General features: G+C 35.3%; 1 protein-coding gene across 1 annotated transcript; it reads left to right on the top strand.

Annotated features, from left to right (window-relative positions):
* Window positions 1-23: 23 nt before the first annotated feature.
* Window positions 24-8,167, top strand: LOC109039709 (mitochondrial import inner membrane translocase subunit TIM50-A). The gene is made up of 8 exons (XM_019055325.2): window positions 24-255; window positions 1,671-2,042; window positions 2,832-2,944; window positions 3,389-3,508; window positions 4,266-4,373; window positions 5,583-5,838; window positions 6,426-6,529; window positions 7,738-8,167. Exons 1-8 carry the CDS (start codon window positions 102-104, stop codon window positions 7,840-7,842), a joined length of 1,332 nt encoding a protein of 443 aa, XP_018910870.2. The 5' UTR covers window positions 24-101; the 3' UTR covers window positions 7,843-8,167.
* The last annotated feature ends 4,741 nt before the right edge of the window (window positions 8,168-12,908 follow it).

Here is a 12,908-nt window from a genome sequence, read left to right on the forward strand (position 1 = left end):
TCCCCCTCTGCTCCAATATCATTCTCCGTCTTGTACTCTATGCTCTTGAACCAGCCATGCTTGTGGTCGGTCTTTCTTGGTTATGTTGATGTATAGCCGAAATGGCTGGAGTTCAGTGGAAGTGTATAAAAAATTCAAAGAAACTCCTCAATAATTTCGTGAACAATTTTAAAAATGTCACTGCATGCAATTCTGCATCTCTCAGCCATGATTCCAGTAGATCAGTTCACAACAGTGCATCCGACAGGAGTTACGGTAAGACATGACTTGATAATTTTAGGTTAAGAAGTCTGTGTACGAATCACGTAAATTCTCAGATTCTGACTGAACCCTCTGCAAACTAGTTTAGAGAATAATTACAACAACTTTGACACTTTAATGGCTGACATAAGAATGGTCAAGTGTATAACTTTAAATCTTGATCACAACTCAGTCTCACTTCAGTCGTTCACGGAGAATGATGAAACTATCACGTGAAATTTGTGAATTTTCAAGTGTTTCAAAGTTTCATCTCTATATTATTTTTACATCGGTTCGGGAATGAGCCAACTTTATACCAGAAGTTTTCTGAGAACACCCTTACAGTAAAGGAGAGGGATCATAGCAATTTCATGAAATACTGATCTGACAAGTTTTCTATCAAGAGAAGAAAGCATATTACCCAAAAATTTTGAATCGCCGCAACTTGCTACATGTAGTTTCCAAATTTAGCCATTTATATAAATATAACGCTTGACATTGATATGTGCAAACCCAAGTTAGGTATGATTTTCAGGACTCAACTTTAAACCAAACTTTTAATGTAGGTAGCTTACAATCTGTATCCTTAGGACTTGTTTTATCCAGACCACAGTGGTGCACAATGGAACATGAGGCATTGCACTGTTTTTTGTCCTGGAGTACAGTTTATTAGTATGCAGTGAAACGCTGAACTGCTTGAAAAACAGTTGTTGATCAAGGTTCAAATCTTGGCTACATTCCTCTGAATCCACCTCGGTCTGTGGATGTCAAAGCCTGTTGTGGATCATGCCTCCATTCACGTTAGGTTCCATTTGCGACAAAGTGTTGTCATAGCTCCTGTTTACATTTAACTACATTTGTCACGTATTTTGGTCTCATCATTGCGAGGAACTGAAGGTTTGATTACAGGATGAACTTACAAAATGCCAGTGTAAGAATGATATGTCTAGAACATTATTCCTTGGCTCTTACCTTATGGTGGATGTATCATTTTCCGCTACCCTCAAAGAAATTCTTTCGAGAAATTTCCATCAAACTTTAAATCTTTTTGAAATTGAGGATATGTTTTCAGCGAGACCTCATACATAAAAAATTTAAAGCCTTCATTATGGGCTGAGGGGGATCAATTGACTAAATTCCAAAATATGGCATATGATATTGCTACCCCATAATTTGGCTTCTTCATATTTATTTCCATTGGCAGTCACAATTGCCACACAGAATTGAACTTATTCAATATTCAAATCATTATGATTATTGCCATCAGGTGGGCGAATCATAATTTTGATGAATAACGAGATGCAGAGTAGATTTTACATGAAAGTTAACTCTACTCAGGGGCAATCTGATGTTCTTTTTAATTTGAAAAAATCAAAGTTTGTCTGGATTTTTATCAAGACCTAAGAATTTGGAATTATTTTGTTTTTCAGCATCCTCGTCCTTTACTGCATGGCACAAACTTGGTCAAAGCTATACTTCCTCAGTGGGGCATTCGCAAATCAACTTAAGAATATCCGAATCCCTGGCCCTCTCTTCCAGTGGTTTCAGGACACTAAACAACTCTAAGGCACCCCATTGCTGTACGAATCAATCTTTGTGTCTGTTTCACTCTTCCACAAATCTCTTCAGCGAGAAACAAGATTCACAATCAGACAAAGGAGGAGGGCCAAAAACTCCTCCAGATGAAGATGAGGAGGCTCAGAGGAAAGAAAGAGAATCCTACTGGCGGACTATGAAACTTAGTTTTATTTGTTTGGGTGCATCATTTGGTATTGGTGGAGGATTTTTAATTTATGAATTGGGTATGTATTATTCACGTAAAATTAATTCTCCAAAATTTGTCGTTCCCCACAAGCTCATAATACTTACAAGACTGGCGTGAACTGGCCTCTAGTAGAATCTACTAACTTCATCTTTTGAACAAATTGTAAGCGTTCGCTGAAAAATGGTATTTTAGAAAATTGTTCAATGCCAACATGATTAGTAAAGTCTTTGTACTTACCTTCTCTTTCTACACAAGATATGGCCCCAATCAATAATAGAAGATCTTTGGTATATTCATAACAACACTATTTTGAATTGATTTCTAGTGAAAATGATCTGCTTTTGTTATGGGCAAATTTTGCTCTCGCTCTTTGTACTTGTATATTCATGAAGAGAAACACAAATTTTATGAAGAAAGTGGGCAGCAGCCAAAGAATCCTGAATTGAAAACCAAGGAATTCAGCTCCAGCTAAATTTCAATATTTTTTGATATGTTGTTCTCAACAATCTGAATTTAATGAACTTTTCAAATCAAGCTTCCCATCTTCTAATCTTGGGAGAGGTAGGGCTGAAATTTTTGTATTATCAGGTCCTCCTTTAGGCATTAGCTAATGAGTATGTGTATATGGGACGTGTATGGATGCTGGGCCGCATACCGTATTATTTGGAGGAATTTCAATCTTTTCATCTATCTTCTCCCTTGCTAACAAAGAATAAAAGCTATGAGTGAAACTATTTTTTAACAAAACTCACTCTTACAAATCTTCAAGTTCTCTGAAAAATGTTTTTTTTAAAATTTTGTGTGTTTTGTTCCTTTCCTGTAATAGGTCCCCAGAAAAGAGATGCAGATGGAAATATTATTGAAGATGAATTTAGTCATTTACCGCCAGTCAAACAACTCTTCTCAAGGATAGCTGCCGAATTACAGAGTTGGAATAAAGTAAGTTGAGTAAATGGTCAGGTGAATTAGGGTGCAAAGAAGTTCTTGATGTTACTGATCATTGGTAGCAAGTTTTTCTTTTTTTAAAACTTTTACTTACTAATTAAGCCATGGCAGCTTTTTAATGGGTGCCTCTTCCATCCTTAAAAAAAAAAAAGAATTCGAGAAATTGGTACCGCAGTTAGGCTAATAAAAGGTTGAAAACAAGGAATAACTGGCATCAACAAAGTCACTGCTGAGGGCCTCGTAATGTTATTATTAAGTGCACTATTTTAAGTATGGTTTAATTTGGTTTGAATCCTGTAGGTAGTTAAGTTCTAGTTTATTTTTTTTTGAAACTGGTCTCAAATTAATTTAGCAAGTTTCTGCCTATAATGATTTTCTTTGATTTTTCTTTAACAAAAGAGTATCGCTTTCGTCATTAATGTTTGGCAATCATTCCAGATGTTAAAAAAGCCCTCAAGAGATAAGTTACTGCCAGATCCTCTCGAACCACCTTACCATCAACCACCCTACACGTTAATTTTGGAATTAACGGATCTACTAGTTCATCCAGATTGGACGGTAAGTTGCATAATTGAACTGCTTGTTTCGATAAGTGCCCGACTGCGAAGAAGGAAAAGTTCCAGAAAATGGAAATAAGTTGAATTCAGCCCTAAGTTATGGTGAAAAGACAACGTTTGAAGCACATGTTATTTAGATCCTGAAATGAACCCTGTAGCCATCAACATAAAACTTTTCAGTCCTTCAATAGTAAAATATGAGCGTTTTTATACCATGGATGTGGTCCTTTATGAGCAAAGGGAACTCGTGCATATCTATTCAATCTAAAATGAAAACAATTAATAAATGAAATAAAAGATGCAAATCACCCTGAAAACAATTTTTCTGCAATAAAACGGACTCTCTATTTTTTCTGAGTTGGGCAGTTTTTGAAGCACATCAAATATTCTGAAACTTTTTATTCACCAGTGAATGCTAGCCGAGAATGTTTGTCAAGGAATGACCGCATTAGACAGAATAATTGTGTGCAAACAGCATCGTCCTAAACATATTCTCCTTATTTTAAAATAAGATTTGAAATATTTTAAAATACTTTTGAAACAACGTTTTACAATTTCTTGCGTCAATTTTAAACTATTGTTTCCAATTACATAATTATGTTGAACGTTATTTCTGAAATAATGTACTACTTTTGCTTACTGCTTGCTTTTGCTTTTACTTTACTGCACTACTCCTCCTCCCAAGGAGCGCCACGCTCCTTTTACTACACCTAAGTACATGTATTTTTCTTGTAATCTTATTTCTCTTTAATTTTTAGTATCAAACTGGCTGGAGATTCAAAAAACGACCCAATGTTGATGCTTTTCTTGAAAAAGTAGGACCTCCACTTTTTGAAATAGTGATTTACACTGCTGAGCAAGGACTTGTAAGTATTTTTTTGGTTCACATTGGCTTGGAAAAAAGCACGGTGAAATGCTTGGAAAGTACTGGAATTTTACTTTTTATCAATTATCGTGGCGAAAAATGGGCCTGTTGCAAACTTTTGCTAGAGCAAAACTAAGAGTTGTTTCTTATAGATAATGCCTCAAAAATCACGATGAGCGCATCGGCAAACTCTGAAATGCACTCATAACTTCACAATCTGCGTAAGAAATTTGCGGTTTTTTGAGCTTCCCGCTTCAAAAACGATACTATGGCACAGGTGAACATTTTGTAAGAGGAGTCGTTCCATCGTCGGCAATAATCATCATAGCCGACGCCAATCCGCCAAAACACGTTTGATGGGACGAGATAACACCTGAACTGGATTAGACCAGATAACAATCGGTGTGTTAACGTTCATATTTTCCACGCCCGAATTGATTGACCTTGAACTCTCCTTGAATTACGCGCGGAACTGCGTGCAAGCGTCGGCCATGATGAATATCGCCGACGATTGAGCGACTCCTCTAACAAAATGTTCACCTATGCCGTAGTATCGTTTTTGAAGCGGGAAGCTTAAAAAAACGCAAATTTCTTACGCAGATTGTGGAGTTATGAGTGCATTTCAGACTTTGCCGATGCGCTCATCGTGATTTTTGAGGCATTATCTACAAGAAACAACTCTTATTTTTGCTCTAGCAAAAGTTTGCAACAGGCCCATTATCGGGCTGTTCATCATAAAAACATTTTACCCCACAAAACTAGTCTCTCTTTACTTCCATTTTGAACCTATTCTCTGATCAGCAATATCTAGTATCAGCCAAACTATATGTATACCATATCTCCTAATTTGCTCTCGTGTTCGGCTTAGGTAACAGAAAACTAAAAATTAAATAATGCCTGGTAACTTTCTATGAATTTCCTATTGATTGTGAAGAATATTCTCACAAAATTTCCTTTGAGCTTTCCATTTAATAAATAAAAAAGAGAGGCAATTAGGCAATATGTGATGTACCCAGTTAGGCTAATTATTGTTTATTTCGTTCAATTGATTAGAGTTGGGACCTTGAGAGCTGTAGTTGTTTTGAAGATAAAAGAGAGAATTTGTTTTTTGCTCTGCTACCACAACTGAGGATGTGAGTATTCGCCAGAATAAGTGAGGGTATTGCCCGGAGCCTATTTATTAATTTAGCTGTTTTTATGAATGTTTCAGACTGTATTCCCTATAATTGACTCATTAGATCCGAAACAAATGATTTCATATCGCCTCGTAAGAGATGCAACAGAATTTGTCGATGGACACCATGTAAAAAACTTGGATTGTATCAATCGTGATCTAAGTAAAGTAATCGTTGTCGACTGGAATCCAGATTCAGTCAAGCTGCACCCGAACAATGCTTTGGTGATCCCAAGATGGAAAGGTCAAGATACAGACCGTACTTTAGTGGATCTTGCAGCATTTTTACAAAGTGAGTACCTTTCATTTATTATGGCCGTATTTGCAAGGAGAAAACATTACACAATATATCTCTTTCTTCAGGACAGTATTACTATTAACTTTTGGCCCTCATTAAATTACATATGAATGGTGAAAATCGTAAACCATGTATCTCGGTTTGCAATGTTGCAGACCTCCTGTCATACTATACTCTTGAAACAGAAAACTACTCGACATCAATGCTTTAAAACTTTCACAATTATTCTTCTCTGTGTGAAGAAAATTCTGTGAAAACTTCATGGAATGATGTTGATGGGTTCTTATTAAAAAGATTGAATAGGTGTGGAAATTTTAAAACAAGGCAAACGAGATACAAGTCTGGGAGTTTCACAATCCATTATTGTCACAGGGATCTACTTTCTAGGCAGATGATTCATAAGACAAATGCGCCCTGTAATTGCAAAACAACGCTGAAAACTCTACAATCGATGTTCAATTTTAAAATTCAGTGATTAAGTATATCTAGATAGCTTTTTAAGCATACCATAGAATAATAAGCTATACACTCTGCCTTGCTGATAGTTTTCGGAGCACTTAACTCTTCTTTTCTTTTTTTAGCAATTGCAATCAATCAAGTAGAAGATGTACGAGAAGTTTTGCAATATTATCGCCAATTTGATGACCCTTTAGAAACATTCAAGGAGAATCAACGCAAATTTCTGGTAAGTAATGATTTTTTATCAAACCTAACCTGTAAGAAAATTTCTTCAACTCGATCAGCATTTTTTAATTGCCTAACAAGTTGATGTGTCTCCTCCCTCCACATTTAAATTTTATACCAAGGTAAAATATATTTTCATAGATAATTGACTGCCAGGAATTTGAATCTAATGGTCCAGAAGCACCTCCAGGCTTTGCTGATCAACTTAAATCAATTTTTGGCTTGGACTTTCATGCAAAATAAATCTACCCATATCTGTTAGCAAGTTGAAATTAGTACTCAAGATTGGCTTTGTGACTGCAAAAAGTGCTACAAAAGGTAGCAGATTAGGGGTGGCTCAGTGTATATTGTTTACAGGTTGATTGGCCTTGACAAAATCAGACCCTTTGAATGAGCCAACGCACCTTTGTTCAAATTGTTGAATATGTAGCAACCCAAGCCAGTCACTAACTATGCCCTTCACCAGCCATTTTTTGTGGTGTTGACTACCAGTCCTTTTTTTGGTGTTGCAAGCTTTTGTTGACATGCTTTAAAAATGGAAAAACATGAAGAAACTAGTAGTGCCCTGTGGCCACTGCGGCTGTCAACCACTGAAAGAAAATTCTACCTAAATAATCGTAAAACATTTTCTATTTTTTAATGTTAGCCCACTTGGTGTAGAGAAACTACTTAAGGAATCAGATTGACATTTGGCATTAAAATTCTTGAGGTCTTAAGAAAGTGTCGTTTTGATGGCAAATATTTCTAAATCAATTTTCTTCAGAGATATAATGTTTTAAATCCCTACAAAGAGAAAAATTTTGTTTTTTTCCTCAGTACTTAAATTTTTGCCCACCTACAGCAGGAAAACAACACTGAATATCAAGCTGCAAATAGGTTTGATGATTCCAGAGGTGAAGGATTGATGAAGTCGCCTAGATGCCTTCTAATTTATCATTGGGGAAAGTGTGATATAGTAATTTACGAAAGTGTCATTTTCTATGGTATTTTATATTTTTCCACCTGCAGTAAAAAAAATTACATTACAGATTAGGCTGAAATTTTGCATGATATTTTTTAAAATTTTGAGAAAGGAGTCTCTTCTTGGTAGCATTTTACCTTCATTATGTAGCCTGATTTTTTTGCCCTTACTGAACTCTTCTCAAATGAGATTTAAATTGGAACTGAGGTGTGCACTGTGTACTTCACATTTAACTATTGAATTTTCAGGAACAACAGGAAGAAAGACGGAAAGCTGAGGAAGAAAGGAAAAAAAATAAACCACTCGCAGCTAAATGGTCAGGTTCTCTGTTCTCCTCAGGTCCTAAAATTTAAGACTTTTGAACAACAGAAGACTCTCATGGTGCCAATGATGGCAAAGGCTGGAGACTATTTTTGTTCAACTGAATCATCTCAAGGAATAACATGTAATTATGCTTTTTTTGTAAGAATAGTTTACTCCTTTCAGAACAAAGTTCTAGCCCTGTTTAAATTGTGAACATCAGTTTTCTCTTGCAAAGAGAAAGAACTGTTGTTTTTTTTTATTTTTTATTTTTTACAAGCTTAACTTCTCAAAATGTCAGGATTCATTAAATCTATCTCACAGATCAATGTCACACTTGATTTTTGTTAGTAATAAATTGATAATTTGTAAAGAAAATATTCTGACTTTTTTTAAATTTTTCTTATTTTATCATCGTTCACAATAGGTTTTTTGAAAATTGTTTTCACTGCATGTGAAAATGACAAAGAAATATTTTATAGAAAAAAGGGTTTGATCTTATCCATAAGAGAACAGACAGTTTTCCTGTCAGAGTGGTGTGAAAGTTTTTAATCAGCCTGGCTGAGGCCATAAATCTTAAATTTGGCTCATGAGATGTCATTAAAGTACGAATTCATTTACTCGCCCCATCTCCAAACTTACCCACATTAATATAATATCCTAAAACCATTCATCGTCACATATGCATCTTCAAAGTGAGATACGTGAAAACCCTCTAATGATTTGAAAACCAAAATGACAGTTTTCTAAGTTCTGTCTGAAGTTTAACATGATGTACACTAAACAGGTTATTTGCTCAGTGATTGAGATGTCAATCAGCAGTTGCACATCCATTTCACGCGGTAATAAGCTCAGCTCCACATATAAGAGTTCAGGGGTTCTTAAATGTTAATATGTGCCAATCAGCCTTTATCACTCACTTTTGCGACTACAACTGTCTTGAGTAGAGAAGAGTGTGGGGGTCAAAAGTCATGGAATCAAAATGTCTGACTCAGCTTTCGTTGACACTTAGCAACCTAAAAAAGAGTAAATAAGCTCAGTTGGATGTAGAAACATCTTCGGGCAATGACCAAAAACAGAATGTACTTTAAGTCTTCGCATGTGATCTCAATGATGTTGATACAAGGCCAAAACGTATTAACTGGCACTGCGAGTGTTGTAAATAAATAATTAGGAATTTCTCAATGGTTGGGAGTGTGAGGAAGGGCTGAGATCCACCCCCAAAACCAGTGAAAATTAGCTGAGATATCCCATCAAGCTAAACTTCAAGCCCAATGTACCAAGAGAAGATGTTTTTATGTCCAACTAAGCTTTTGTGCTCTTCTTTAAATCCTGAAAGGTTATCAAAAGCTGAGTCAGACGTTTTGATTCCATAACCTAAGGTTTCCATGTTCCACCCTACTCACAAGTATTTCAAGTTTTTTGCGGACATATTACAATCTTTTATCTTACTACATGCAACCTTAAAGGTAAATGTCTTAAAATAATGTACATCCTACAAAGTGAAAATGCATCCGAGTAATGACAAATCTTTCCGAAATCTCAAGTAATGGAGTGAACGGAGTTCCCTCTTAAATTATGTTAAGCTCTTTTTTTGCTGTTGCATTTGGAGAGGTCCTATGATAATCATAAGAAATTTTGGAAAAGGCTTCATCTGCTTGTCTCAATTAATTAAAAAAATTTATGAAATATTGATGATGGTAACAAAAAGATATGAACTGATCATCACTGATTGAACTAAAAGGTGCAATCAGCCAGCAGGTATCCTGGCAAATTGGTTTTATTCACAATTTTCCCAGGAAAAAAACGGCTAAGATGACAACACTGCATACCACTCCATTCAAATTATCTTGGAAACCATCGTGTAAGACATTCTGAATCTTCAGGTAATTTTCCAGATGAACCTGAAACGGGGAAAAACAATGCTTTGCTTGCACCTTTCTTTGTAAGTGTACATCATCCAGCAAGAGTGATCCAACTATGTTCATCGTTATGTTCAACAATCGCCCTGCTTCAGTCATTTTCTCATGTTTTTCAAAACGATGATATAAAATTGGTTGAGACGGTTGACATTTATGGTTATTTTTTTACATTTTGAATTTTTCCAAGATATTTTAACGGGTAAAATTTTGTAGTTTTGCGTACAGAAATCTCTTTTGTTGAGTGATGGACATTGCAAAACTGTGTATCAAGTCATAGTCTGACTGGCTAAGTAACCCCAGCATCGCAGAAGTATAAAGGAATCAATCAGTCTTGCAAGTTGTTTTCTTCTGCAGATATGTCTGATGCAGTTTTTTATTTGCTTTTAAGGTGCTTTAGCAGATTTTTGAAAAATCAAGAAAGGTTATCGATGAATGAAACAACTTTTGATCGTAAAAATGTTGTTTTCAGTTTGGAAAGACCTTAACTTAAGCAGATGGGGAAGTTAAGGTGATTTGTCATGGTCTCTGGCGTGGTCGAAATGGCGTGCGATATATCCTATCGCTTGAGTACAAATTCTTGGCAGATTTTGATTTTTCAGCCAATGAAATGAACAATAGCGCCTGCGCATGAGCCTAAAGAATAATTCTACACCAAAAAATTGACAAAATTCAGAGAAATGAAAGCAAAATATTGTTCGGAAGAAAACCTCGAACTTTATATAATTATTGAGTTCTGTATCAAATGCGGGTTTTTTTTCCAAGAAATATTCTGTTTTCATTTCTCTGAATTTTGCCAATATTTTAGTTTAGAATGACTCTTTAGGCTCAATGCCGGAGCTATTGTTCTTTTTTTGGCTAAAAATTCAAAGTCTGCCAAGAGTTTTTACCTATCAGATGTGATATATTGTATGCCAGTTCGACCACTCCAGAAACCGTGATGAATCACCAGGAAGCTAACTTATGCTAAACAGGGTTTTAAACGAATTTAGGTCTTCAAGCAGGCAGAACTTTATACAAGTAACCAAGTTAAACATTTCTGCATCATTGCCATGTTAACTTGAAAGTGATCAGACAGCACTGCTAAGTCCTGTTTAATGTCAGTAAGTGGTTTATGTTGAAAAGGAGCTTTAGTAAAGTTTGATGAGCTTATCTTGAGGGAACAATTCATTGTTAAACATGGCAAAATAATAGTGGACAATTTTCCAGTACCCCATCATTAAATAGGTAAAATTTGAAATCTCTTTATTTAAAAACCATTTGTTTCTAGCAATGGTGTGAATCGACTTTAAGACCTCACAAGTCCAAAAAGTTTTTTAGAGAAGAAGAAAATATTTACTTTCTCAGCAGAGAATGTATCAGATAAAGGTCGAAAAGGCTATTTAATGCTCCTAAGGAGTGTGTGGACTTTGAAGTGGCTCATGATCAATTCAGTTAGTCCAATTTTGAAAATCCTGCTTAAATTATATTGAAGTTATGAGCAGATGTAATTTTTGATAAGTTGAGTTATTAAACAGAATGAATTAACGAAATGATTTTAATTTCAAAAAGCATATTCAATTTTAAGACTCTTTGCATAATCTTCACACAGATTATAGAGAGCCTCTTAAAAAAGAAGAGCTTTCCTCAACAAGTCAATTTTTTATTTTTTGAACTTTTTAAGTTTTAATACTGTCTGATTAAATCGTTCTTTCGCTTCAGAAAAATTCAAAAATAGCTTGATAGGTTACCCTGCTTTAAAATTAGATTACCAGTCAAGGTGTTGGAACAACATTTGTAGCTAACTTACCCATCCGTTTTGCGTATCCAAATATTTGACAACTTTCTTTGCATATTCTTCCAAGTTACATTCATGCATCTCGCCACAGTCAATCTGGCTTAGAAAAAGAGCTGTGAGAATGATAAACCTCCACCATGTCAGGTCATCTTTCATCACAACATCGATAACTGTACTTCTGGTCATCGAGTTACAAAATAAAATGTCTTTGCAATGCACCATGACATTTTTGATATGCTTGTGAATACACCAGACCTCCTTGTTACCACACAACACTTTTTCATTGTTTTCCAAAACACCGACTAGCAATCTATCCAGTATGATTGAAAATTTCACAAGTGTGTTCTTCTCCTCCTTTTGCTGCACAAAGTAGCCATGCACTCTTTTACTTACAATATTCAATCTCTCTGATACACAAAACATCATCTCTTTTTTAAGAACCCTCAGCCTCTTTAAGGTAGCTTTTTTGATAGATTCTGTGTTCGTTCTAGATGAGAGACAATTTAGAAGTTTGTAAAAGTGTAAAATCTTGCTTGAGGCATTATTTTTTTTAAAGGCTCTTTCAGTGTTTTGGGACTGCAGTAAATTGTACAGCAATAAGATTTTACTTGAAGTCTCCATTTTTGACGCACTTTTCAAACAGCTGCTATTTCAGCCATTTTCAGACACAGCTGACCATGAGATTCTGTAGCAAAAGCAAAGAAAAATTATTCTTCTCACTCGGCTATGGGTTCCTATGGTAACTGCATTAAAGACCAAATAATAGTGGCAGAACATGTAGAGGTTGAGAACTTACCTAATTAAACTAGTGTTGAAAATATATCACATTGAGGGCTTACACCTGCAAACCCACATATTTGAAACTATGTGTACACCACACACGTACTTACACAAAAAAAAAGAGAGTTCAAAACTGTGTTCAGGGACTGAAAATTCAGTTCAAATCCTCAATTTTTTACAAAATATCTAAGGCTGAGAGAATCTCTGTACTTAAAACAATCAAAACCTTAATTTTTCAGTAATGTCACTCTCTTTTTTTGAAACATTGAAGAATTTCTTATTTTTAAAAGAGGGATCCTCCAAGATCTAGATGAAAGGAATGTTTGAACTTTATTTTTAATCTTGTAACACTAATTTAAACTCTTTTCAGGGTATGGGGTCTCATTTTTTTTTATACCCTTAAAATCTGTAATGTTTCAAATTTCCTTTGGATAGTTTGAATTAAAGAGAATGAAACAACACCAACTCAGAAAGATGAAAATGTTCATAAGATACAAAAACAGCGCAGTTTGAAAGGAATTTGGTCGAAGAAAAAGCCAGAGGACAATTACTTTGGAGCACATAAAGGGCTTAGGTGACATAGGTGCGTCATCTCTAATGGCTCCTATGGAAGTCTGGCATATCTCATGGAATATGGGCATTT

The sequence above is a fragment of the Bemisia tabaci genome, chromosome 1 (genome assembly GCF_918797505.1).
Source record: "Bemisia tabaci chromosome 1, PGI_BMITA_v3".
Lineage (NCBI taxonomy): Eukaryota > Metazoa > Arthropoda > Insecta > Hemiptera > Aleyrodidae > Bemisia > Bemisia tabaci.